This window comes from Staurois parvus, unplaced genomic scaffold (assembly GCF_062004578.1).
Source record: "Staurois parvus isolate SC_StPar_1 unplaced genomic scaffold, SC_StPar_1.0 ptg000723l, whole genome shotgun sequence".
Lineage (NCBI taxonomy): Eukaryota > Metazoa > Chordata > Amphibia > Anura > Ranidae > Staurois > Staurois parvus.
This window is the reverse complement of record NW_028318519.1, coordinates 233,957-261,336: the sequence shown is the minus strand read 5'-3', so window position 1 is coordinate 261,336 and position 27,380 is coordinate 233,957. Positions and strand designations below refer to the sequence as shown.

The 27,380-nt window shown below is 43.7% G+C and overlaps 1 protein-coding gene across 1 annotated transcript in view; it reads left to right on the top strand.

Annotated features, from left to right (window-relative positions):
• The window catches only part of SCARA5 (scavenger receptor class A member 5), a 537,618-nt gene that overhangs the window by 487,299 nt on the left and 22,939 nt on the right, over window positions 1–27,380 (top strand). Inside the window, exon 8 of the mRNA XM_089653868.1 lies at window positions 10,533–10,727. Within this exon, the coding sequence (XP_089509994.1) occupies window positions 10,533–10,727 (195 nt within the window). The remainder of the gene's footprint in view (window positions 1–10,532; window positions 10,728–27,380) is intronic.

Genomic DNA, 27,380 nt, shown 5'->3' with positions numbered 1-27,380 from the left:
AGGAAGCTAGTCCCTTCAGATGCTAATTGATGACCATCTGTCTCTGAATACCTTATTTCTTTAATGACAAGGACTGAAACTACATTTAGGATTACATATTGCTACAGGTCACCTCTCAGCTACTCAAATCTGCACATTTATGTCACAGTACCCAACACTACTTAATGATGTATTACATAATACAGAGCATCAATAGTTTATTTTTTATATCTGCCTGGAGTTCAGCATCCCCCCCAATCAAAACTGAGATAGTTTGGGTAGTGTTGGCTTTTAAAGGGTTAAGCAAGCATGCTACGAACACAATATTCAGTTAGCAGAACATGGATTTAGGACAAAGGTAATTTGCATACCGCAGATCCCATGCACTTGCCTGAACATCTGTGTGAGCAGTGTAATCGGCAGATAGTGATATACCACGGGGGAACAGGATGAAGACTTGGTCACTGATTGGATGATGAATGGCGCTCACAGATGTTCCGTATTATGGGATAAAGGTCAATGAGGTGACCTCTAACTCACCAGCTGCATGCCGCCATGTGTCGTTTTTCCCAGCAGGCCGAGTCTTATATACACAGGTTCAGCTTTCTCCGCTCAGCTGGACACAGAGGCTGGATTGCACGCTGATGTTACTGTTTGCTGCTATTATCATTCTTCTGCATAGGGTGAATGGTTGTGTACACAAATATTGCTAAAATCCATGATGCATACTGAGTGAGTGAGATGGAGCGTGGCGGATCTTCCATCAACAATCAATCAAACCAACAATTCCTTGTTTTAAAAATGATTTTAAAAGCCTTCTCTTCAAACTTGCACAGTTGTGGCGGTTCCTTTCCTGGACTGCAATGACTTACTCTGATTTAACTGCACACTGTGAGCTTCTTACAATGTGCATTAGAAGCTGCAGCAAGTCTGAACCCATCTCATTTCCTGGAGGACATTCAGCAACATCTAGACCTTTCCTGCCCAGCCTGCCCATCTCATTGGTAGGATTTCAGTTCTAGGGCATTGATTAAAATAGGCCATATAAGGGTGCCAATGTCACCAACAACCCGCCCATTGCTGATCCAGCCCACAGGTCATTGAATTATAATATAGAGCAAGCCAGAGTTTCAGATAGGGAAGAGTTAGGAGGACACCCAAGCTCATCTTTAGTCTGAAGGTTTAAATACATTTTAAGCACTTACATCAACTTTTTGGTTTTCCTTTGGATTAGTCCATATCTCTTTAATCCATATCTTTTTGTTTAACCCAAATGAATTAGGGCTGGCCATGGTAAGCACCCCTCCAAATGTAAACATACACGAATAGGCACCAAGCCATAGGGTTAAAGAGTTCAACAAGATTTTAATAATTCAGAACTATCTCCACTATTTTCTGTATATACATTTGTTCTATAGTTAGAATGGTTTGATGAACCCACATCCACAGGTATATTCGTGGATTTTTTACAGTTCAATCATAAAAGACAGCCAACAAGTTTGGGGGGCAGTAAGCACCCCCCTTCATCAGGGCTTGACCTGCTGATGACCACAGTATATGTCCAGAGTTCAAAACGATTTTCAGAGTGAATACGGATTCTTAACACTGATCCTTCTGCTTCAGTTTTGAGTTCTTTGAATTGAGTTGATTCCTTTATTCCAGGCCCTAATGAAGGGGTAGTGTTTGTTGCCTGAAATGTGTTGGCTGTTTTTTATGGTTGAATTGCAAACTAATAAAATCTTGTTAGACTTTCACCTTGTGGTTTGAGGCCCAACTGTGTATGTTTATAATTTGAGTTATTTTCTGGCACCCGTTGAGGGGGACCGGTTCAATTTTAGAGCTTCTCCAGAAGTGTTATATGGTTTGATCCAACACATGTAACTCTCAGTTTTGCTGAACAGCTTGGTTTGCTTGTATAGCTGAGAAAAAATATCCATGAAGGCCTTTGAAAAAAAAAAAAAAAGGTATTCGTATACTGAATAATGTCATTAGAAATATTAAACTCAACTCAAGGCTTGACCTCCTCAGATCCTGTACACCAAACTGGTCAAACCATATCTTTTTTGGAGTTAGCTTTGTACACAGGGACACACAGGGGTGGACTGACAACTCATGGGGCCCCCGGGCAATAGGGGATCATGGGGCCCCTGCGTCCTTGCCCAAACTTAAAAAAGCCTATGAAAAAGGTACCAGGGCATCTCATGGGCCCCCTACTGACCCCGGGCCATCGGGCAGTCCCGAGATTCCAAATGGTCAGTCCGCCCCTGGGGACACAGTCATGCTGGAACAGAAAATATCCTTTCCTAAACTGCTACCACAAGGTTGGAAGAGCACAATTGTCAACAGTGTCTGTGGAAATGTGTGCCAGTTCAGCTAAAAGAGCATTTGTGAAGTCAACTACTGATGTTAAATGAGAAGACCTGGCTTGGAATAAACGTTTTGGCCAAGGCTCTGTGCAGACCACTTGAGTTCTTCCAAACTAAACTAGTCAAACCATGTCTTTGTGGAGCTAGCTTGGTACACCGAGGCAAAGTTATGCTGGAGAAAAAACATCCTTCACCAAATTGTTACCACAAGGTTGGCAGTATACAATTGGCTAAAATATTTGAGGGAATATGTGTCCATTCAACTAAAAGAGCATTGAGAGATCAGGTAGTGATGGAAAATGAGAATACCTGGCTCAGAATATGGGTTGAGGTCAAGGGTCTGTGCAGGCCACATGAGTTCATCCACACCAAAGTGGACAAACCATGTCTTTAAACAGCTGGTTTTCACACAGAGGAACAGATGGTGGACTGCTATTGCCTACAATGTCTTTTTTATGCATTCCTTATTCAAAAACGCGCACATTGAGTACAATACATCATCATATAATGAACCTCCATTGTTTCAAAGGTAGTCCTTCTTTGACACATATTGTACATAATAGGTAGTACAGAGTACATTTAACATTCATGGAGTTGAGCTTACTAGAAAAGCATGTTAGAAGTGTGGTGGTCAGTGTGTGGGTTGGTTTTCTGACTTTAGGTGATGGAAAGATGGATCAAGAAAACTTATAGGCATAGTTGTTGGATGGGGAAAGAAAGAGAGTACAGGTGGGGTTGGGGAGGTTGATAGGGTAGGAAAGAGGGAGGGTATATCCTCCACCCTCTAAACTCTTCCACTAAATATGTCTCCCTGCTGAGGGTTAATAGCATATGGAGAAGGAGCAAGGCACACATATAGCCATAAAGTTTGTCCAGTAAAACCATTTTCGGTAATTCGTATAAATTGCTGTCTAAACTATCTTTGTATGCTGTAGAATTAATAGTACCTTTTACTGGAAAAACCTGAACTCCATCATCTGGAAGGGTGTCCACATATAGAAGCATTTAGGCATTGATCCTAACTCTTCCTCCGGTAACACAGTAGTATTTCCCATTACTCTGGATCCACATAGAAGTTATAATAATAAGCTGAAGACCATCAGAATTTGAGAAAAGCTGAAAGCAGACCTTCACATACTATATAAGCTCAGCTTCTTCTTTGCTCCCTACAATCTCCTTTTTCCACTACTGGAGATATTTTTTTCTTTCAGCAAATACTTTTCCTAGCTTCCTGAGAGAGTATGATGTATTTTGTCTCCACTTCTGCATTCCTTACTTAAGGGAAGATGTCATATATTGGTCACCCACAACCTCCTGAGATAAATATGTCATCATCCCAAAAGGCTGTGGAGCCGAAGTATTACGTTGTCAAATTCAAGGCTCTCAACACATCTGCATATGCGGTGGATCACAGGAGCATCATCAAGGAGCCAGCTGTGCAATTAAGGAAGAGACAGTTGGCTCCAGGATCAAGGTGGCGGCCCCGAACAGGACATATAACAGAAGAGCAGTAAATAGGACAATGCAGGATTTGTTGGGTTTGTGAGTATGTTTATCCTGCATAAAGAAGCATCAATCGGAAAGTAAAATTCTTGAGCAGGGATGCAGTTCCTCTTGATCTTGTTGGACCTATGTTCATTTTCTACCATTCAGTATGTAAGCCATGTCCCAAGAGTAGTACGTTTAAAAAAAAAACAAAAGCGTTTAATTATCCAATCAGTGAGTTTCATGCCAAAATTGCCCCAAATCACTCCAATCACATATTTGTTTATGAATGGGAATCACAAGAAATCTTATAATTATGTTCACTGTATCCATTACATCGTACAGAGCCTCCGGCATTAGTCATGAGTTCATTTTAAAGCAATGGTAAACTTTCTGTAGCCCTTCCCATGTTTTCTATGCATTCTTCATTTTCTCACATGCTGTATATTTAAAGTGCACCTGTCATATTAGAAATAATGGTTATTCTTCTAAAAATCCCAATTTCGCAGTAGTTATGTGGACCCCTTCAGCTTCAGTACTGTCTGGGTAACTCACATAATAAAACGCAGCGCTACAATACATATAGAAAATATGCACAAATAACTTCATGCATTAATCAGTGAACAAAAAAGTCCAATAGGTGCATCAGTGTCCAATTTTCAACAAATATGATGTCGTGATAACAAAAACAGTGTACAAATAATAGTGTCCACCATGTGATTTGTAAGCTCTTGGTGATATTGCCTCCACCTCTAGATAAAGGAAGACCCGGAGTAACAATAAAGAAGACCTGAACGAAGGGCCAGCATGACAGGGGTTAAAGGGGGTTGGGAGAGGAGAGTCCCATTAGATAAGGGGGAGTCTAAATGGTTTTAAGGAAGGAGTGGGGGGAGCTACCAGGGGTGGTCTGACAGGGTGTGGCAGGGGGTCTTCAGTCTGAAGAGAGTTTTCACAAGGCAAACTTCCCTCCCGCCCGCTGTTTTATGGTTTGTCTTGGTGGTGGTTGTGCCATGGGGTGCAAGGTCCTCGTTGGTTAATGTGGGCACAAGAAAAGGCACTTTGTAGGAACCCGTCTGAGGTACGGCTTCCAGTTGTCCTGGTGGGGGTATCTGTGGTGGTGTCTCCGAGTTGGTGGTGTTGCAGCTGTAGGCCTAGTTAAGCAGGACTCAGGTATTAGTTTTTCTTGATGCCTATTGGGACCTTGAAAAAATGTATGTTTATACTGTGTTTCTGTTATTTAAATGTTATTTATTGATGGTTGTAATAAAAGGCAGATTTTGGGATATTAACTCCATTTTTGTTGTTAGTGTGGTTACTTGGGTTAAGGATGAGGGTTAGGTATTGGTTTAGTGGGACTGGATCAAGCCATCTTTAGTCTCCCGGTCAAGTGTAAACTCACTGGACAAATTGCTGTGTATGAATAAAACAGTAATCTGTGCTCATAACATGGTAGCTTTCTTTCTCTCCAAAGATCCAAGATATATTCCTCTGTGTGGCTAGGGATCAATATCCGTTTTGTCGTCCAGCTCTCCTGGGGTCACACGCACTCACACCAGCAAGGATTCACCAATAGACGAAAACCTCCTCATAGTGTAGTATTTAATATAAACAAGAATGGATGCATTATCTCAGTTACAAATAAACAAATACAAAGCCGCTGTATCAAACCTACAGAGAAAGCCACCAGACCAAACAAGGAATGGCAGCGTGACCTCTGGCACTGACTCACCCAACGTCGTTTTGCGCTCCCGCGCGTCTTCAGGGGTTATTGTCGGGGTAACTGACCTGGAACAATTTTACAGAATAAGAAATTCTGAATTCCCTATTACCATCTTTGTAAACCAAAAGTGTTAAAAATAAGTCTCACTCACACTTTTTTAGTTAGTTCTATTCCACTGGGAACGAAGTTCATGTAGTACTTTGTCCCATCTTCCTTTGAGGTTGAATAAGGTGCCCCCATTCCCGTCATGGCTGTCCAACAACGCAGCTAGCAAGGAGACAGCTGCTTTGACAGACATCACTTTTCTCCATTTCCAAGTACTTGCTCACTTGGAACATGGAGAATGGAGAATGGACAAAACCCCCTCACCCTACATTCCTCATGGGATGCTTGTCTCGGGCAAGTGGACAGAAAATAGTGCCATCTGTGAAAGCAGCTCTCTATTTTTTTCACTCAACCAGCGGAATCCTCTCCGCTGAGCTATTGTATTCTGACAGTGGATAGACTTACCTGCTATCAGAATACAGTGATCAGCATTACAGGTTATAGCCTACAGTGCTGATCGAGTGGTGAAAATTCAATAGGGCGGTTTGTACAGAAATCAATCAATAGCAGGGTTGGACTTACCATTCGGGCACTCAGGCAATGCCCGAGGGCCCGGGGTCAATAGGGGGCCCCATGAAATACCCCTGGTACCTTTCATAGGCTTTTTTGGGTGTTGTTTGAGTGTGGGCGAGGACACAAGGGCCCCATGATCCCCTATTGCCCGGGGGCCCCATGAGTTGTCAATAGGTAGATTGATGTGAATGTACAATATATATGTAAAGTGCTGCGTAAATTGATGGCACTATATAATTACCTATAATAATAATAATACACTTCTATACAACCTCCTTGCCCATGCATGGATCGAAATCCGGCTGGTCAATGCTGAACCAATCAATAGCAGGGTTGGACTTACCATTCAGGCACTCGGGCAATGCCTGAGGGCCCGGGTCAATAGGGGGCCCCATGAAATACCCCTGGTACCTTTCATAGGCTTTTTTGGGTGTTGTTTGAGTGTGGGCGAGGACACAGGGGCCCCATGATCCCCTATTGCCCGGGGGCCCCATGAGTTGTCAATAGGTAGATTGATGTGAATGTACAATATATATGTAAAGTGCTGCGTAAATTGATGGCACTATATAATTACCTATAATAATAATACACTTCTATATAACCTCCCTGCCCATGCATGGATCGAAATCCGGCTGGTCAATGCTGAACCGGACGATCTATGTATGGCCTCCTTTAGACACCACACAAGAGGATTAGACAAAGCACAAAATATACTTTGTCCCCTGGGAACAAAACATATTCATTAAAAATTAAAGTGAAACTTCTGTATGTATAAGAAGAACATTTGTTTTAGTTTTGGAGAGACTAGTAAAGGATTAAAATCACCATCAGGTTATTTATTTGCTGTAAACACAACAGGAAATGAGCGGAAATCTCCCCAAAGTGTGGGACAGTTAAAGAGGTTGAGTGCCACAGATCTAATGTAAGTCTATTACATTTTTATTGCAGATGACAAGAAGCCAAAAGAAGAAGAAAACTTGTTTCGGGGGCTCAAAACTCCCCCTTAACCCTTTGAGGACCAAGGGACATATTTGTCCCATGTTTTTAATTGCGTGTATCATCTGATTAAGAACTTAAAACTCTTTTTTTTTTGGTTTGAGTCAAAATATTAGTTCTTATCAACAAACAACAAATGGATCTAGCTTTTTGTCAATTATTTCATGAAATGGCTTAGTTACAGCAACTGAAGTGTACGAACTTTAAAAACAAAAAAACTGATTCTTTTGGCGTTCCAAAATCTTACGGTCCTCAAAGGGTTAATCAGAATTTAAAAACTTCCCAGAATCTAGCATCCACACAATGCAGGAATTTCCACCAAGCTACTGTATTCTGACAGCGGGAACTTCCTCCTGTCAGAATACAAGGATCAGCCTTTGGCTGCAGTGGCTGATCGAAAGCTGGTTTTCCAGCAGGACCATTGGACAGAAGCTGGTCTAATGTCTGTCTTCTATTAAACAGAGAGGGGTATGCACATGTTGAAATTCAGCCAATTCCTGCTGAACTGGCCAAATTTTGATCCGTGTATACCCGGCTTTAGATGCTAGAAGAAAATGTTGGACAACAGAATGTAATATAAAAAATTACTGTTTCACTTTGCAAGTTGTGTCACCAGTTGGCTTCTTCTTCTGACTTCTGGTAAGGTATAATAAAGACTTATTGGACTTACATTAGATCTTTGGCATTTCCATTCTTTTTATATTCTTTAAACTACTTTGGGGACCCCAAAGGCTACCCAGGTTGACAGAGATCAGCCTCTAAAACTTGGGTTCCAAACCTGACCTTTACTACCTCTGGGGTCCAGTGCTCTACCAACACTTGTATTGCGGAACAGCTGTAACCAAAATATGTTCTTCTTGAAGGATATGCCCTCACCTCTTGCTCTGGTGACAACTAGAAAAATGTTGGATTTCCCATACATTTCTGCCTTACCAAGTAAAATAGAGAAGTGAATGTCCCCAATGGGGACACCAACAGAAATGAAAACCTAATAGAGGATCTAACCAGGGGCGGACTGACAACTCATGGGGCCCCCGGGCAATAGGGGATCATGGGGCCCCTGTGTCCTTGCCCAAACTCAAAAAAGCCTATGAAAAAGGTACCAGGGGCATCTCATGGGGCCCCTTACTGACCTCGGGCCCTCGGGCAGTGCCCGAGTTCCCAAATGGTCAGTCCGCCCCTGGGTCTAACCCTTTCCTACTCTATTTAAAGCTAAAGAAAAAAGTTTTTGCCTAAATGCCTAAATACATTCTGAAGTGGATCTTGTCTGGGACCTCAACTCCCTCTGCAAAAAACTCATCAAAAGATAAAAAGAATAAACTATTTAATAAAAAAAAATTGCTTTAGACTTCACTCTCAGGCAGCTTCCTTTATAACATAATTGTGGCTCATCATTGCCTCCTGGGAAAGCAGACGATCTAAAAATCCCACAAGTATGTGCACCTGCAACTTGCAGTTATTTCTAAAAAAAATTAAGTGACTTTTTAAAATTCTTGCATAACAATTTTTTAAAGGGGCGTGTAAAACCTAACTATAAATTTCTCTGATTGGCTTCTTTTTGGCATGCTTTATATACCGTTGCAAGTGTTTTGTTATGTCTGTTCAATAAGTACCTGTAGATCTTGTGACCTGATAACTCCCTGCATTCTCTGCCTCTGATGACTATTTTCAATGACATTGTTGTCAGCTATCTATGGGGACTACAGGACCCTTATGCCGCTTTCACACTGATGGTCCGATCTGGTCCTCCTGTCAGTTTTTCAGACGGACCCGATCGGACCATCCAAGTGTCCGCTGACACCCGCCAGCATCCGATTCTGTACACCATAAACAGACGGATGGGGATCCATCTGGTGGATCGGATCGGATGGCAGTTGGATGGAAATGGACAGGCGATCCATTTCCATCCGAATACCCCATAGAAGACAGCGGGCAGTGTCAGCGCTCTACAGCAGCGGAATGGACACAGACCTGTCATCCGCCTGCTCAGGGGGAATCAGCGCAGAGATCCCCCGCTGAGCAGGCAGATCCGCTGACAGGTCCGCACCATCTAACTCCAGAAACCACTAAACAGCTCATCCACTCCCTCATCATATCACGACTCGACTACTGCAACTCCCTCCTCACTGGCCTGCCTCGCCGCTGGCTATCCCCGCTTCAGTCGATCCTGAACACGGCTGCCAGACTCATTCACCTTTTCAACCGCTCCGTCTCCGCCACCTTCCTCTGCCAATCCCTCCACTGGCTTCCGATTGCGCAACGGATCAAATTCAAAATCCTAACACTGACGTACAAAGCTGTCCACCATACTGCCCCGAACTACATCACTGACCTAATATCCAAGTACCGCCCAGCACGCACACTCCGCTCCTCACAAGACCTCCTTCTCTCTAGTTCCCTGGTCTCCTCCTCCCATGCCCGCCTCCAGGACTTCTCCAGGGTGTCACCCATCCTCTGGAACTCCCTGCCCCAACCCATCAGATTATCACCTACTCTCCTCTCCTTTAGGCGCACCCTGAAAACCCATCTCTTCAGAGAAGCCTACCCCACCCCCTGCTAACTTGCCGACCTCCTCCATTCTTCCTACCACTCCATCCCCCACAGCTATCTCCTCCTGTACCACCATCCCCTCCCTCCTAGATTGTAAGCTCGAAAGAGCAGGGCCCTCAATCCCCTCATGTTTTGCATTGTATTGGTATTATTCTGTCACATGTTCTGTCCCCCTTTGTAATGTACAGCGCTGAGCAAACTATTGGTGCTTTATAAATACTGTATAATAATAATAATAATCTGAAAGGGGACTTCCCCTTAGTTTGATATTATAAAGAATATAAGACTGGGAGGTGTTCCGTAGTCCTCTCCAAGTGAGACTCTAAGGGAGACAGTGTAGTCCTGTCCAAGGACCAGGAAAAGGGGTGGGCAGTAGGGATGGCTGCCCTGGGCGCAATGGTTTATTGCAGGGATGTGGGATCCTTGTGCCAGTTGCTTCTGTTACAAGGCTGACAAACGTAGTGACATCGACATCACTACCAATCCTATAGAGGGGGGGTTTGCAGTTTGACACAATTGCCCTGAGTACTGGATGACCATGTCCCGGCACTGGGTGCTCTTCTACAGATACAGAACAGTGTGTGGTGTCTCTCAGGACAGGATGTGTGGCACTGGCAGGATCACCATGTGCAAAGTAAAAGATCTGTCAAATGTAAACTAATGAGGTCTCCACATCTAAGGATTGGCAAGCTGCAATATAGTACATTTAATTTGGTAAACTTGAGAGGTCGTGCTGCAAAATCTTTGAATTTTGTTACATTTGCATCACAATGTTCTATGTTTGACACGTGTCACCATGTCACCATGTGGTCTTGCAGGGTCAGCAGAAGAAGGCGTGGTGCGGCTGGTGAATGGCTCTGGTCCCCATGAAGGCCGGGTGGAAGTATATCATGAAAAGCGTTGGGGGACAGTCTGTGATGACGGCTGGGATAAGAAGGATGGGGATGTGGTTTGCCGGATGTTGGGGTACAAAGGAGCAGAAGAGGTCTATAGGACGGCCAGGTTTGGACAAGGTAAGGCCCTAAGTTGGAATCCAGTATAACCAGGGAGGGGTAGGAGTGAACAACAGCTGCCATGTAAAGTCACTTGAGCAAATCGATTTAGAAATCAATCAAGTGATCTACATTTTTTTTTTAAATATGACCTGAAAGGAGATATCCAATCTACATAAAAACATCCAATTCTGAGAACCTGATCACGAAATTGTGAGATTGTCAGCAGATCTGTATGGAAATGTAAAGATGAAGAAATATAATTACCAAACAGGAAAAATGTGGGTATATTAAAGAGTTTTCCCCAAACTTGGTGGAGCAAAACTTCTTAAATGTCCCAATTTTCAGGAGACACTTCCATTTTTTAGATCTATAAATTGGCAAATTTGTCGTAATTTTACCTAGACATGAGTAAAGGATGGGTGCAATGTACAGACATTTTTTGGGAATGGGATAAAATACCTGTTTTGAAAAGAGATGATGTTAGGAGATGGGTATTGGTAACTCTTCCAGCCAATTTTCTTTGTGAGACATCTGAGAAGGTTCTCAGTTCTCCAGGTCATGGTAAATCTGCTAGTAGTTATTCGCATTCAACTGGACTTGTTCTGTAATGCTGAAGAAATTTCACGGCTCATTCAAGCGGTGTAAACGTTTCGGAAACCACCATGTTCTAATTACATACAGTCATGGCCAAAAATATTGGCATTTCTTTCAGATACTGTAACTGCAGATTGTATACATGATGCACATTTTTCTAATTCTAATTTAATTATCCAATGCAGTGGGGGCATGATGTCTGGGGCAGGTGTTCATAGTTCTTGTTACATAATTGAAGGTGTCCATTGTCAAATCACCAGGGTAGAGATGTTATGCCCCCTGCAGATTGTATACATGATGCACATTTTTCTAATTCTAATTTAATTATCCAATCCAGTGGGGGCATGATGTCTGGGACAGGTGTTCATAGTTCTTGTTACATAATTGAAGATGTCCATTGTCAAATCACCAGGGTAGAGATGCTAAGCGACTGCAGATTGTATACATGATGCGCATTTTTTTAATTCTAGATTAACCACTTGTTCTCCTGAGGATTTCCCCCCCTTCATAACCAGGCCGGTTTTTGCATTTATGGCGTTGAGTTACTTTGACTGACAATTGCGCGGTCAAGCAACGCTGCACTCAAAATAAATTTATGCCTTTTTTCCCACAAATTGAGCTTTCTTTCGGTGGTATTTGATCGCCTGTGAGTTTTTTCATTTTTGGCGCTATAAGCAAAAAAAGACCGACAATTTTCAGAAAAAAAACTATATTTTGGACTTTTTGCTATTAACCACTTCCTGTCCGGACACTTTTACCCCCTTCCTGTCCAGGGCAATTTTCAGCTTTCAGCACTATCACACTTTGAATGACAATTGCGCAGTCATGCAACACTGTACCCATATGAATTTTTTACCATTTTTTTGAGACAGATAAAGCTTTAATTTGGTGGTATTTATTCACCGCTGGGATTTTTATTTTTTTTACTATGTAAATGAAAAAGTCCAAAAATTTTGAAAAAAAAGTGTTTTTTTTTTATAAAATTTTGCAAATAAATAATATTTCATCATAAATCTTGGCCAAAATTTATTCCGTTATTTTTTTAGTAAAAAAAAAAATCCAAATTAGTTTATAACCAAAAATTATAATTTTTAAACATTTTGTTTTACATTTTTATTTTTATTTTTATTTTTTTTATTTTTATTTTTTTTTTTTTTACATACTGTCACCCTAGCAGTACAGTGTCACCATGGTGACACTGTACTACTTGTGGGGGGTGATGAAGATTTTTTTTTTTACACTGATTGCTTTTACACCCATATAGGATGTAAAAGCAATCATTTCTCTTTCTCTCTATCTGCATTCTTGCAGTCATTGAGAAGTATTGAGTGAGCTGTGATTGGTCACAGCTTGTCACATGGTACAAGGCTGTTGTGAATAGCCTTGTACCATGTGACCTCTGTGATCATTCACAGATTTCACACGTAGTAAGCAATGATGTCACAAGTGACATCTTGCTTACTACTTTGCATGTGATCACTGATTATCCAATCAGTGATCACATGATCGGGACCTCGTACAGAGGTCCCTCCGACGATCGGTGTTTCACTGTGTCCGGAGGACACAGCGGGTACCGGATCGCGGTGGTGCGTGCTCCCAGGGAGCGCGCACAGCTAGAAAAGGCGGGTGCCGTTTAGAAACGGCAACCCGCCCCTGTACTGCCACCGCCCTGCCATTTATAAACAGCAGGCGGACGGCAAGAGGTTAAACATGTCCAGTAAAAAAATTTAAAAAATCAATTTTCATCATAAATTTAAGCCAAAATGTGTTTGCTAAAAAGAAAAAAAATCCCAATACATGTAAATTAATTGGTTTACGTGAAAGTTATAGCATTTACAAATGGCGGTATAGATATTGTGATTTTTTTTTCTACTAGTAATGGCGGCGATAAGCGACTTTTAGCAGGACTGCGGTGGACATTCTGACACTGGAGGGGGGTGGGACTAACTTGGTGTCACTGAAACCAATACAGTGATCAGTGCTAAAAAAAAAACACTGACACTGTACTAATGACACTGGGCAGGAAGGGGTTAATGTGAGGGGCGATCAAAGGGTTAACTGTGTGCTGGGAGTGTTTTACTAGGGGGGCGGGGGGTGTGTGCTTCACTGTAAGCACACTGACCGGGATGGCTGTACTGTGCACAGCCATCCCGAGCAGTGTGCTTTGTAAACAAAACAATCTTCCTCCCCGTCGGAGATGCTGGGTAATCACCGGGCGCTGGTGAGTAATTACTGGCTGGGTCCCAGTGATTGATATCTGTGGCCTCGAATGGCATCGCAGGTAGGGCGCGTACGTGGCTCACATGCGCCCCCTACCCGGATATGCAGAATGACGTATATATACACGTAATACTGCGCACAGGTACCACTCTGTAGCAGTATATCTGCTATAGGGTGGTCCTTAAACTGCTAATTATCCAATCCCATGGGGACATGATGTCTGGGACATGTGTTGATTGTTCAGGTTACGCGGATAAATGTATTCAATGTCAAATCACCAAGGTAGAGATGTTATGAGATATAGCTGTAAATGGTAGTGTGAGGTCTGGGACATGTGTTGATAGTTTAAGTTACATGGTTGAAGGTGCGTATTGTCAAATCGCTGGGGTAGAGATGTTTTAAGATCTACCTGATTGGGGTTATTTACTAAAACTGGAGAGTGCAAAATCTTGTGCAGCTTTGCATAGAAAGCAATCAGCTTACAGGTCAAAGCTTAAAGAGGAGTTCCACCCAAAAGTGGAAGCTCCACTTATCTGCCTCATCCCCTCCTCTGCTGCCATATTTTTTTTGGGGGGGTGGAGAGCAGGTACGTAGTTTTGACAGTTCGAACAGTCTGCCGTGGCGAACTGAGATGGAAGTTCACCCCCCTGCAACACACACACACGCATATATATATATATATATATATATATATATACACTCACACATACATACAGTGTATATATATATATATATATACACACATATTATATATATACACACATACATACACTCTGTGTGTGTGTGTGTGTATATATATATATATATAATCACAGTATATGTGACAGAGATTTTTATATATATATATATATATATATATATAAATAATATATACACACACACACATTACATACATACATACAGTATATACATATACTAAAAATTTCTGGGGGTTCTTTCAAAAAATGCTGATTTCTAAACAAAAAGTGTGGTAGAAAATTGCTTGTTCCTAAAGGGTAACTCCACTTTCGTGGGATAAAAAAATTGGCAAGTAAAAAAAAAATAATATAGTGTATACAACTGTGACACAATTCATACTGTGATTGAATGTTATTAAAAATCACCTTCACTTTTCAATCTACAGCGCTGAAATTCTCTGTAAAATGCAATTCAATATGGCTCCCTGGAATTCTGTACACAGATAGTATACAGAACGCCCCCAGGTATGTCATGTCCTGCTCGTGTGATCGGCTCACTGATTTTTCCAGAAGTCTGCACTAAGATACAATTTTGATTTTGAGCATCCCCTGCAACAGAAATGTCATTTTTGATTAGATTCTCCCAAAGGGAGACTGAGTTGTGTTTCCCTACACTCTGTGCATCAAAAGAAACACACAGCCCTGTAATGCAGGCCTCTGGGACCTTGAAAGTGTCTCGGAGGACAGTGGGAGGTGCCGGAAGTGGGAGCGGGTACCGTCAAGTGGGAAGGGATGCAGACCCTGCCAATTTCCTCATTAGAGCCCTGTAGGTGCAGCAGCTGATTGATAATTACAAAACCACTCCCATACAGATTCACTCTGCACATGGACACAGACAAACAAACAGATATTTCTCCAGAATAAGAAAAGGTAGGGATCTGCCACAAAGTTTTATAAAATCCCTGCAATGTACATTGATCATTCAGGAGGGGAATAGTTTTTCTCAACACAAGTAGAGTAACATTTTAAGTGGATATACTAATAAATAAAAAAAACAGTTAATATTAAAAACAGTTAGAAGAAATCCCTGTTGCCAAATAATGATGTAAAATGAATTTGTGTGCAGTGTTGTATGATGGAGCCATTGTCGGCCAAACTATCACAATGGTCTTGAAGGGGTTGTACAGGCCGGTACTCGGAGGGTTAAATGTGTTGTATGGTCTTTGTTTCTATTGATAACCCCTCTGGGATAATCCGATCCAGATGTGCCGTCTCTTCCCACAGTTCTGGACGTGGCACACTTATTAGTTTCACTCAGAACAAAGGCCAGTTAGAGGGGAAAATCACAGGATTCCACCACTGTAAAGCCAACTCAATAAAGAACTTTATTTTCCAGGGAAAGAACAGCGAGGAATATACTGACATGTCTTGCTGGAAACAAGTTCTCATCCATCAGGTGCCTGCACTGACCCCAAGCCTCAGAAATCCCATTTTCCTGTTCAGAATGGCTGAGTGAACAAAAGAACTGACACTCATATCTGACAAACGCTCTCCTGCCTGGCATGCAGACATTAAAGTAGTATTAGACCCATTAACCTTTTTTTTTCTAACACATTTGGCATAATAAAATTAACATTTCCAACTATAACTGTTAACATTCTTACCCCAAACTTTCAGTGCTGCTTCCCTGAACTTCCGGTCTTCACAGGAAACAGTTAACGGTGCAGTTTCCAGCTGGTCTGTTAGCTTGAATAAGTGAGGTAGGATGAGGAGGAGAGGGCCTTGCCATCCTAGACTACAGGGCTGTGTGTTTCTTTTGGTGCACAGAGTGTAGGAAGGAACAACTCAGTCTTTGAATGCAAAAGTTGGCTCCATAGGGTATAACCACTTAAAGCGGAGATCCACCTAAAAGTGGAAGCTCCTCCCCTCCGCTGCCACATTTGGCAGCTTTTGCAGGGGGAAAAGGTACCTGGCTTTGACAGGAACCAGCTCCCACTTCCGGCACCCCCCACAGCCCTCTGAGACACTTCAAAGATCCCAGAGGCCTGCCCTACAGGGCTGTGTGTTTCTATTGATGCACAAAGTGTAGGGAGACACAACTCAGTCTATGAATGCAAGCATGGCTCCATAGGGTATAACCACTTAAAGCGGAGTTCCACCTAAAAGTGGAAGCTCCTCCCCTCCACTGCCACATTTGGCAGCTTTTGCAGGGGGAAAAGGTACCTGGCTTTGACAGGAACCAGCTCCCACTTCCGGCACCCCCCACAGCCCTCTGAGACACTGCAAAGATCCCAGAGGCCTGGCCTACAGGGCTGTGTGTTTCTATTGATGCACAGAGTGTAGGGAGGCACAACTCAGTCTTTGAATGCAAGGGTGGCTCCATAGGGTATAACCACTTAAACCGGAGTTCCACCTAAAAGTGGAAGCTCCTCCCCTCTGCTGACACATTTGGCAGCTTCTGCGGGGGGGAAGGGTGTCAGGTACTTGGTTTTGACAGGTACCCGTGCCCACTTCCTGCACCCTCTACAGCCCCAGGTCCCAGAGGTCTGCAGCCCATCTACAAAGCACTGCGCACTTTACGCATGCGCAGTACAGAGCCGGCGGTGAAGCAGTGTCGCTCCTGGTTTCTCCTGGTTTCCTTCAGTCAAGCCGATTGAAGAATCGGCTCGGGGTGAGGACACTGCTGGACCCCTGGACAAGTAAGCACCCTACTATTAAAAGTCAGCGGTCGCAGTATTTGTAGCTGCTGACTTTTAATTTCTTTTTTGGGGGAGGTGTCTGGGGCCGAAACGCTTTATGGACCAGGCCTATTCTAACACTTCGCTCCTACACGTAAAAATATTTTTTGCTAGAAAATTACTTAGAACCCCTCCCCCAAACATTATATATTTTTTAACAACTTCCCGTCCGGCCGCTGTATATAAACGGCCGGATGGCGGCAGTGCAGGGGTGGGTTGCTGTTCATAAACGACACCCGCCATTTTCGATTGTGCGTGCTCCCTGGGAGCACGCAGCACTGCGATCCGGTGCCCACTGTGTCCTCCGGAACACTGATCGCTGTACGGGTCCTCTGTGCGAGGTCCCGATCATGTGATCACTGATTGGCCAATCAGTGATCACATGAATAGGTGTAAGCAAGATGTCACTTCTGACATCATTGCTTACTACGTGTGAAATCTGTGAATGATCACAGAGGTCACATGGTACAAGGCTATTCACAACAGCCTTGTACCATGTGACAAGCTCTGACCAATCACAGCTCTCACAGTATTTCTCAGTGGCTGCAAGAATGCAGCCAGGAAGAAGGAGAAATGATTGCTTTTACAGCCTCTATGGGTGTAAAAACAATCAGTGCAAAAAAAAAAAAATCTTCATCACCCCCCACAAGTAGTACAGTGTCACTATGGTGACACTGTACTGCTAGGGTGACGGTATGTTAAAAAAACAAATAATAATATTTAAAAAAAATTAAAATGTAAAATATTTTTTGGAAAAATTATCATTTTTGGTTATAAACTAATTTGGGTTTTTTTTTTTTTTTGTTTTTTTTCTAAAAAGATAACTGAATACATTTCAGCCAAGATTTATGAAGAAAGATTATTTATTTGCAAAATTTTATAATAAAAACACTTTTTTCAAAATATTTTGGACTTCTTCATTTTGGTGATCAGTGGGACTGTAATGTGGCGGGCAAACTGACACTAACTGACACTGGGTGGGAACTGACCAGCTGAGAGCACCAGTGACACTAATACAGTGATCAATGATTATAATATACACTGTCACTGTACTAATGACACTGGCTGAGAAGGGGTTAACATCTAGGGGCAATCAAGGAGTTAGGTGTTTGCCTAACAAGTGTTAACCACTTCCTGTCCGGACACTTTCACCCCCTTCCTGTCCAGGGCAATTTTCAGCTTTCAGCGCTATCACACTTTGAATGACAATTGCAACACTGTACCCATATGAATTTTTTAGCATTTTTTTGAGACAGATAAAGCTTTATTTTGGTGGTATTTATTCACTCTGATTTTTTTTTCTTTTGCTATATAAATGAAAAAGTCCAAAAATGTTGAAAAAAAAGTGTATTTCTTATAAAATTTAGCAAATAAATAATCTTTCTTCATAAATCTTGACAAAAATGTATTCATTATCTTTTTAGTAAAAAAAAAAATAACCAAAGTTAGTTTATAACCAAAAATTATAATTTTTCAAAAAATGTTTACATTTTTATTTAATTTTTTTATATTATTAGTTATGTTTTTTTTTTGTTTTTTTTTGTTTACATACTGTCACTCTAGTAGTACGGTGTCACCATAGTGACACTGTACTGCTTGTGGGGGGTGATGAAGATTTTTTTTTTTTTACACTGATTGCTTTTACACCATTTACTAACATTTATAGGTAAAGTTGATCCAGGGAATATCCGATTAGGAAGGAATTTTTTTTCCCTGCAGGAGCAAATTGGATCATGCTTTGCTGGGTTATTTTCCCTTCCTCTGGATCAACTGTGTGTATAGGATTATACGTTTTTTTTTTTCCTATGGTTGAACTGGATGGACTTTTTTTCAGCCAGACTAACTATGTAACTATGCAACTATACACCCATAAAGGCTGCAAAAGCAATCATTTCTCCTTCTCTTTGGCTGCATTCCTGCAGCCATTGAGAAATACTGTGTGAGCTGTGATTGGTCACAGCTTGTCACATGGTACAAGGCTGTTGTGAATAGCCTTGTACCATGTGACCTCTGTGATCATTCACAGATTTCACAAGTAATACGCAATGATGTCAGCAAGTGACATCTTGCTTACTACTCTTCATGTGATCACTGATTGGCCAATCAGTGATCACACGATCGGGACCTCACACAGAGGTCCCGTACAGCGATCGGTGTTCCTCCGGACACAGCGGGCACCGGATTGCAGTGCTGCACACTCCCAGGGAGCACGCACAAGCAGGGGGCAGGGAGGCCCTTTATAAACGGCCACCCGCCCCTGCACTGCTCCCGTCTGACCGTTTATGTACATGCCCTGGCATGCGCATTTGTAAATGGCTCAACAACGGTTTGGTGATTCCACCCATAGGCAGGGGTGGACTGACAACTCATGGGGCCCCCAGGCAGTAAGGGATCATGGGGCCCCTGTGTCCTTGCCCAAACTCAAACCACACCCAAAAAAGCCTATGGAAGGTACCAAGGGCATCTCATGGGGCCCCCTTCTGACCCCAGGCCCTCGGGCAGTGCCCAAGTTCCCAAATGGTCAGTCCGCCCCTGCCCATAGGATTTATTGACCCATCAATTGTTGGCAATCCCTCCTTTCCCCAGCAGCCACCATTGACTGACACACGGAAACCGGATCACATGACCAGTCTGGAGCGGGCTGAAAATAGGTAAGTATAAGCATTGTTTTATGCAGGTTGGTCAGCATAGGTACCATAAAAAACAAAGGAAAGACAGAGCACACCGGCCAAGCACATTATCCCAATAAAACCTTTATTGATAAACCAAAACAAGTCTATACAGTGATAAACCAAGCCAATCAGAGTAAGCGTCAGAATCAAAGTTGCTTAATCCACTACACATGCTCCTAGGCTTGGAAGGACACCACCTCGATCTTAGCTGGTTTATGCATTTCGAGGGTAGTAACCTCTTCCTCAGGGCTTAACAATTTAGACCTTTACAACTTGACATAAAAAAAAAACAAGTTGCAAGGGTCTGAATTGTTCAACTTTGAGAAAGAGGATACCACCATCGAAATGCGTCAGCCAGCTAGGATCCAGATGTGTCCTTCCAAGCCTAGGAGCACACATAGAGTACAGCAACGTTTTATTGGGATAATGCACTAGGCTGGAGCTCTCTCTCTCTCTCTTCTATGTTTTACAGTACGTTATCTGGGGATCCCCAATCCTGAGGGGGCAGCAAAGCTTGGTGTATCCCATTTTCCTGCCAAGAAGCAGATGTGTATGAAGAAATTGGTACCAGACTATCATACTCATGCAACAGAGGTGTTACATAGTTAGTCTGGCTGAAAAAAGACAAAAGTCCATCCAGTTCAACTGTGACGGGAGTCACTTTATATAAAGTATTTATATAGCGCCAAAAGGTTTGCTCAGCGCTGTACATTATAGTGGGGGGACAGTACATGAGACAGTACAGTAACAGAACAGTACACGAGGGGTTCGAGGGTCCTGCTCTTTCGAGCTTACAATCTAGGGATGTATGTGTTTGTGTATTGGCTTGGTGGGGGGTGTCTCCAGCAGCCCTCCCTCTTGATGGGACTGTTCGGCTGGTGTGAAGTTTGAATACCTGTGTGTCTCTTGTTGCTAAGTGTAGATTGCCCCACCCTGTGTCATTAGGGAGGGGGGACTGTTCCCTGAGTGTATAAAAAGCCAGTTCGAGTTTCAAATAAAGAGTTCCATGTTCAGACAGACTGGTGTCGTCTAGTCTTGTTTGGTCAGCTGTGGTGTCTGTGGTCCAAGGGCGGACTGACCATTTGGAAACTCAGGCACTGCCCGAGGGCCCGGGGTCAGTAGGGGGCCCCATGAGATGCCCCTGGTACCTTTTTCATAGGCTTTTTTGAGTTTGGGCAAGGACACAGGGGCCCCATGATTCCCTATTGCCCGGGGGCCCCATGAGTTGTCAGTCTGCCCCTGCTGTGGTCAGTGTTCGGATGGGGAAGCGGGAGTCTAACAGAAGTACCCAAGTGCAGACTGGGGACTGTTCCGTTACATCAACCATTAAAAAAAAAAGTTGTAATCCTACACCCACAGTTGATCGAGAGGAAGGCAAGAAACCCAGCAAAGCATGATCCAATTTGCTCCCGCAGGGGAAAAAATGATTTCCTGATCCCCCGAGAGGCAATCGGATATTCCCTGGATCAACTTTACATATAAATGTTAGTAAATGGTGTAAAAGCAAGCAGTTATATTCCGTGTATCCAAGAAAGAATCCAGGACTTTTTTAACCGCCTCCCACTTGCCATATAAGGTAATGACGGGCGCAAGGCGGTTCTCTCATTCTGGGAGGATGTCATATGACGTCCTCCCAGTCTAACCGCACGTGTGTGGCTCCAGGAGTGCGCAGTGCGGCGATCGGTGGTGCGCTGTGTCCCTAGGACACAGCGGATCAATGGAAAGAGCAGACGATGTTGGATTGGGCATGTGATCAGCTGTGTCCAATCACAGCTGATCTCATGTAAATAGGGAAATGCTCATTATCTGCATTTCTCTTCTCATGAGCTGTCACGCTGACAGCTCAGGAGGTGAGGAGAGCCGGTAATCGGCATTACTCAGAGGGGACATGTACACTGATTATCAGGGCACTGATGATCAGTGTGCCCTGATGATCAGTGTAGCCCCAGCAATGCCACCTGTCAGTGCTCAGCAATGCCACCTGTCATTGCCACATCATTGTTTCATCAATGCCACATACCAGTGCACATCAATGCCACATATCAGTGTCCATCTGAGCTGCCTTTCAGTGTCACCTATCAGTGCCAGTCAGTGCCACCTATCAATGCCAGTCAGTGCCACCTATCAGTACCAGTCAGTGCCACCTATCAGTGCCAGTCAGTGCCGCCTATCAGTGCGCATCAGTGCCGCCCATCAGTGCCGCCCATCAGTGCTGCCTATCAGTGCCGCCTAACAGTGCCAGTCAGTGCCACCTAACAGTGCAAGTTAGTGCCATATATGAGTTCTTCCTTTCAGTGCCCATGAGTGATGCCTGTCAATGCTCATCAGTGCCACCTGCCAGTGCCTCCTCATCAGTGCCCATCAGTGCCACCTATCAGTGCCCATCAGTGCAGCCTATCAGTACCCATCAGTGCAGCCTCATTACTGCACATCAGTGAAGGAAATAAATCACTTACAAAATGTTATAACAAAAACTAAGAAAAAACTTTTTTTTTCAAAATTTTCAGTTGTTTTTGGCTTGTTTAGCAAATAATAAAAAACCCCGAGGTGATTAAATACCACCAAAAGAAAGCTATATCTGTCTCAAAAAAATGATAAAAATGTCATATGGGTACAGTGCTGCATGACCGCGCAATTGTCATTCAAAATGTGACAGTGCTGAAAGCTGAAAATTGGCCTGGGCAGGAAGGGGGTGAAAGTGCCCTGTAGGCAAGTGGTTAACGCACTCCACTGGGCTGTCCAGAACCAACTCTTGGTCAGCATAGCTAGCAGGAAGAGGGGGGGGGGGGGGAATTTGTAAGGCGAATTAGTGTTAGGCAGGAGTTCTTCAAGTTCATATTCTCAGTCCCGACCTATACGGACCCAGTGTATGCCCAGACATGGCTCTCTGGGAGTCCTTGCAGCATTTCTGTACAAGATCCCATGAAGTGCCTCCTGGAATGTCTACATCACAATCCCAAGGGGCAGTTCACAAGAGCTCATGCATGCAGGGTCCCTGTCAATTCACTAGGGGTTTCAGCACATGGGTTGACACCAGGGGCGGACTGGCCATTTGGAAACTCTGTCCGAGGGCCCGGGTCAGAAGGGGGCCCCATGAGATGCCCCTGGTACCTTTTTCATAGGCTTTTTTGAGTTTGGACAAGGACACGGGCCCCATGATCTCCTATTGCCCGGGGGCCCCATGAGTTGTCAGTCCGCCCCTGGTTGACACACAGTGCATCTCGTTTCTCGTTGCTGAAGAATAGCAGTGAAGGGTGATTCTTGTCTGCAAGCAAGGCAATGGTGGACTCCATGGACTAGTAAGAATGTTTTTTTTATTTTTTACAGGGACCAGAGTTAAGTATATAAAATTTCATTATTCATAGATAAGGTGGAGTTCCTCTCTAATGTGCGAGTTTCCTGGTGGAAATTTATACTTTCATTTAATAAAGGAGGAGGTATAAATACTGCTTTAGAGTTTGTGAATTCTAATTTTTTTTTTTTTACATCCTGAACACCATGTTGGAGACTCCTATTCAAATCAGCCGTTGAACAAAGCCCTTGGGTCATGTTAAGAATTCTTTGGAAAATATAATTTGTCAGCTGCAAACCACGAGCCTGAATTAAAAGTAGCGCTCTCAACCGAGCACCGCACAAACCCAAGAGCGTTCCGTTAAGCACAGCGAAACCTGACCTTCAATCCAATTGAGATAAGGTAACAATCTGCAGGATTATAGGCGTGTGCGAGGCATGTGAATTATGTTCTATCACGGTCCTCCCATGTGGGAATAATTATGACTTAAACAGCCCGGGCCACATGTTCTCTTCTAGATTGTTGTGGAGAACATTAGCTGGCTTTTCCTTTTCATATAACCAGCCGCCGAAACCTTTCTAAAAAACCTCTTATTTATTTACAAGATACCTCTAAAAAGGTGACTCCACCAGCTGTCCAGAGTTTCATGGCCATACTCAAGGTCAGGGGTGGGCAACTATGGCCTTCCAGCTGTTGTAGAACTACAAGTCCCATGAGGCATTGCAAAACTGACAGTTACAAGCATGACTCCCAAAGGCAGAGGCATGATGGGACTTGTAGTTCACCAACAGCTGGAGGGCCACAGTTGCGCACCCCTGACCTGCTCTAGGTCATACTCCAAGTCAGAAGAGAAGAGAGCTCCTCAAGACTTTAAAGCAGAGTTCCACCCAAAAGTGGAAGCTCCGCTTGTTTTCCTTTCCCCCCTCCACTGCCATATTTGGCACCTTTTGGGGGGGAGCGGATACCTGGTTTTGACAGGTACCCGCACCACTTTCGTCTCAGTTCGCCACGGCGAAGTGAGCCGGAAGTTCAGGCCCCTCCTTCCTCCCACAGTCTCCTGGGATCCTTCAAAGGTCCCAGAAGACTTCCGGACCAATCAGGATGCACAGCGCGACTGTGAAGCCGCAAGTTGTCACAGCTTGGTGCCCACCATTGAGATGCCGGCACAGGGGAGAGAAGAAGGAGAGAAGGGACAGCATGGGTGAGCACGTCGCTGGACCCTGGGACAGGTCAGAGTGTGTTTATTAAAAGTCAGCAGCTACACTTTTTTGTAGCTGCTGACTTTTAATAAACACAAAAACGGCTGGAACTCCGCTTTACTATTCCCAATTCGGTCTTATGGGAAAAATTAAAGTGTATGTATAACCATAACTTTTTTGTTTTTACATTTTGGATGGAGGAGTTGGAACCCCTGTCAAGTTTTTCCTGCCCTCTGTGACCCCACTGGGGAGAATCAACCTTCCTAAAAAACCCCATTTACTTACAAGATCCTCTGTGACCCCACTGGGGAGATTCAACCTTCCTAAAAAAACCCCATTTACTTACAAGATCCTCTGTGACCCCACTGGGGAGATTCAACCTTCCTAAAAAAACAATTTATTAACAAGATCCTCTGTGACCCCACTGGGGAGAATCAACCTTCCTAAAAAAAAACATTTACTTACAAGATCCTCTGTGACCCCACTGGGGAGATTCAACCTTCCTAAAAACCCCCATTTATTTACAAGATCCTCTGTGACCCCACTGGGGAGAATCAACCTTCCTAAAAACCCCCATTTACTTACAAGATCCTCTGTGACCCCACTGGGGAGATTCAACCTTCCTAAAAACCCCCATTTATTTACAGGATCCTCTGTGACCTCACTGGGGAGATTCAACTTTCCTAAAAAAAAAAACATTTATTTACAAGATCCTCTGTGACCCCACTGGGGAGTGTCAGGAGCCGCTGCAGCGTGTGGTTCAGCGCAGGCGCAGTGTGCCGATTCGCACTGGTGTGCGGGCACTAGGTCCTGGGCGGCCGCGACGACGGCGTAACTCGCGCATGCACACGCGGGACCGCGGGCGCGCCTGGCACCAATGACAGTGCAGGGCGCGGTATTTAAATCCGCTCTGCACTGACACTGGTTGCCGTATGGTCTTATCTGGTTGTTCCTGCTCCTGCTCTGTCATTTGATTGTTGCCGACCCTGATTGATCCTGACCGTGCTGTCTTCTCCTGCCCTGACCCCTGGCTTGCCTGACCTCTCTTTGGATGCCCCCCATTGGATCTGACCTCCCGTTACTGACCCGGCGAGTGACCCGACTATTCTTTGCCTCCTGCCTTGTACCGCGCTGTCCCCACAGTTACCAACCCGGCCTGTCTGACCACGCTCCTGCTCAGCCATCCATCCGTCTTGCACGGACCCATCCGCCTCTTCACGTCAGGCTCTTATCCAGCAGATACCTCTGGCGGATCCCTCTACCACGGGTGGGTGTACTCAGGGGCCTGGGACCTGGTCTCTGTCTGCTCCAAGTCCATCCCCACCATCAGGGGCCCTGGTGAACAAGCAGACTGGGACTTAGACTCCGCACTCTGGGGTATCCTATTCCGTGGCTTGCTAGAGGTACCGCCAGGCAGTGCATTACAGGGAGATTCAACTTTCCTAAAACAAAACCCATTTATTTACAAGATAGCTCTAAAAAGGTGACTGCACCTGAAATCTAGCATTCCATGACCATACTGTAGGTATTTGGGAGTAGAAGAGAAGAGAGCTCCTCAAGACTTTAATAGTCCCAATCCAAACTTTTGGGAAGAATTAAAGTGTATGTACAGAGAACTTTTTATTTTTACATTTTCGGTAGAGAGTAGAAGGGTTAGAACCCATGTCCAATTTTTCTTCCTGTTTATGACCCCAATGGGAAGAGTTAGCCTCTCTATTTGTCCTGTTGGCCATTGTCACCAATATAGGAAATTATGGAAAATCCAACATTTTAGAACAGGAGGTGAGGGGAGATCTTCCAGCGGGGACACTTGTTATATCTAAGAGATTTAGTTACAACCAGCTGTCAAAGACTTCCTAAAAGCCCTCATCTATTTACACGATACCTCTAAAAAGGTGACTCCACCGGCAATCTAGCATTCCATGGCCATACTGTAGGTCTTTGGTAATAAAGTCCCCAAGTCAAAAGAGAAGAGAGCTCCTCAAGACTTTAATAGTCCCAATCCAAACTTTTGGGAAGAATTAAAGTGTATGTACAGAGATAACTTTTTATTTTTACATTTTCGGTAGAGAGTAGAAGGGTTAGAACCCATGTCCAATTTTTCTTCCTGTCTATGACCCCAATGGGAAGAGTCAGCCTCTCTATTTGTCCTGTTGGCCATTGTCACCAAAATAGGAAATGATGGAAAATCCAACATTTTAGAACAGGAGGTGAGGGGAGATCTTCCAGCGGGGACACTTGTTATATCTAAGAGATTTAGTTACAACCAGCCGTCAAAGGCTTCCTAAAAGCCTTCATCTATTTACACGATACCTCTAAAAAGGTGACTTCCCAAACTTTTGGGAAGAATTAAAGTGTATGTATACCCATAACTTTTTTCTTTTTACATTTTGGGTAGAGAGTAGAAGGGTTAGAACCCATGTCCATTCTTCCTTCCTGTCTGTGACCCCAATGGGAAGAGTCAGCCTCTCTATTTGTCCTGTTTGCCATTGTCACCAAAATAGAAAATTATGGAAAATGTAACATTTTAGAACAGGAGGTGAGGGGAGATCTTCCAACGGGACACTTGTTGTATCTAAGAGATTGTAGAGATTTACTCACACTTCCTGTTCTGTCTTCATGACAGGAAGTAATGGGAAATCTCTCCAACAGGACAGTTTTTATATAGTTTCTTAATGTAAGAATGTATGTGTCATACCTGTGGGATCCCCATGGTAGCTGGAAACCACTGCAATACTACAACACTATTCCAGTGATCTCCAGTAGCTTCGGGGCCCTGTGACAAGTGACTGCTCTGCTGCATTGTGAACACTGGAGGTCTCCCGCAAGGCCAGAGCACTATTCAGAGAAAACCTTGCATTTTCTTAATGAATGCAAAGTGTTTTCTGATTGGACGAGGTGGAGAGGTGATGTCATGATCTCCACTTCATCCAATCACAGAACAATTTGCATTCGTTGTGAGAATGCAAATGTTTTCTGAAAAGCGCCCATGCAGAGCTGGCGACCTCCAGGGTTCAGAATACAGCAGGGCAGCGGCTTGGCAGGGGACCCAGAAGCTAGTGGAGATCACAGAAAGTTTGTATACTGGATACAATGATTTCCAGCTTCTAGAAGAATCCCACAGGCATGATATATACATAGTTACATTGGACCAAGCTGGAGCAATGTAACAATGTAAAAATATTTATATCTGAAATTTTTCTTTAACTCTTCTCTACTGTAGCCAAAAGGAATGTGGCAAAAAAAGATGTTTTCAGTATACAAACTTAAACATATAGT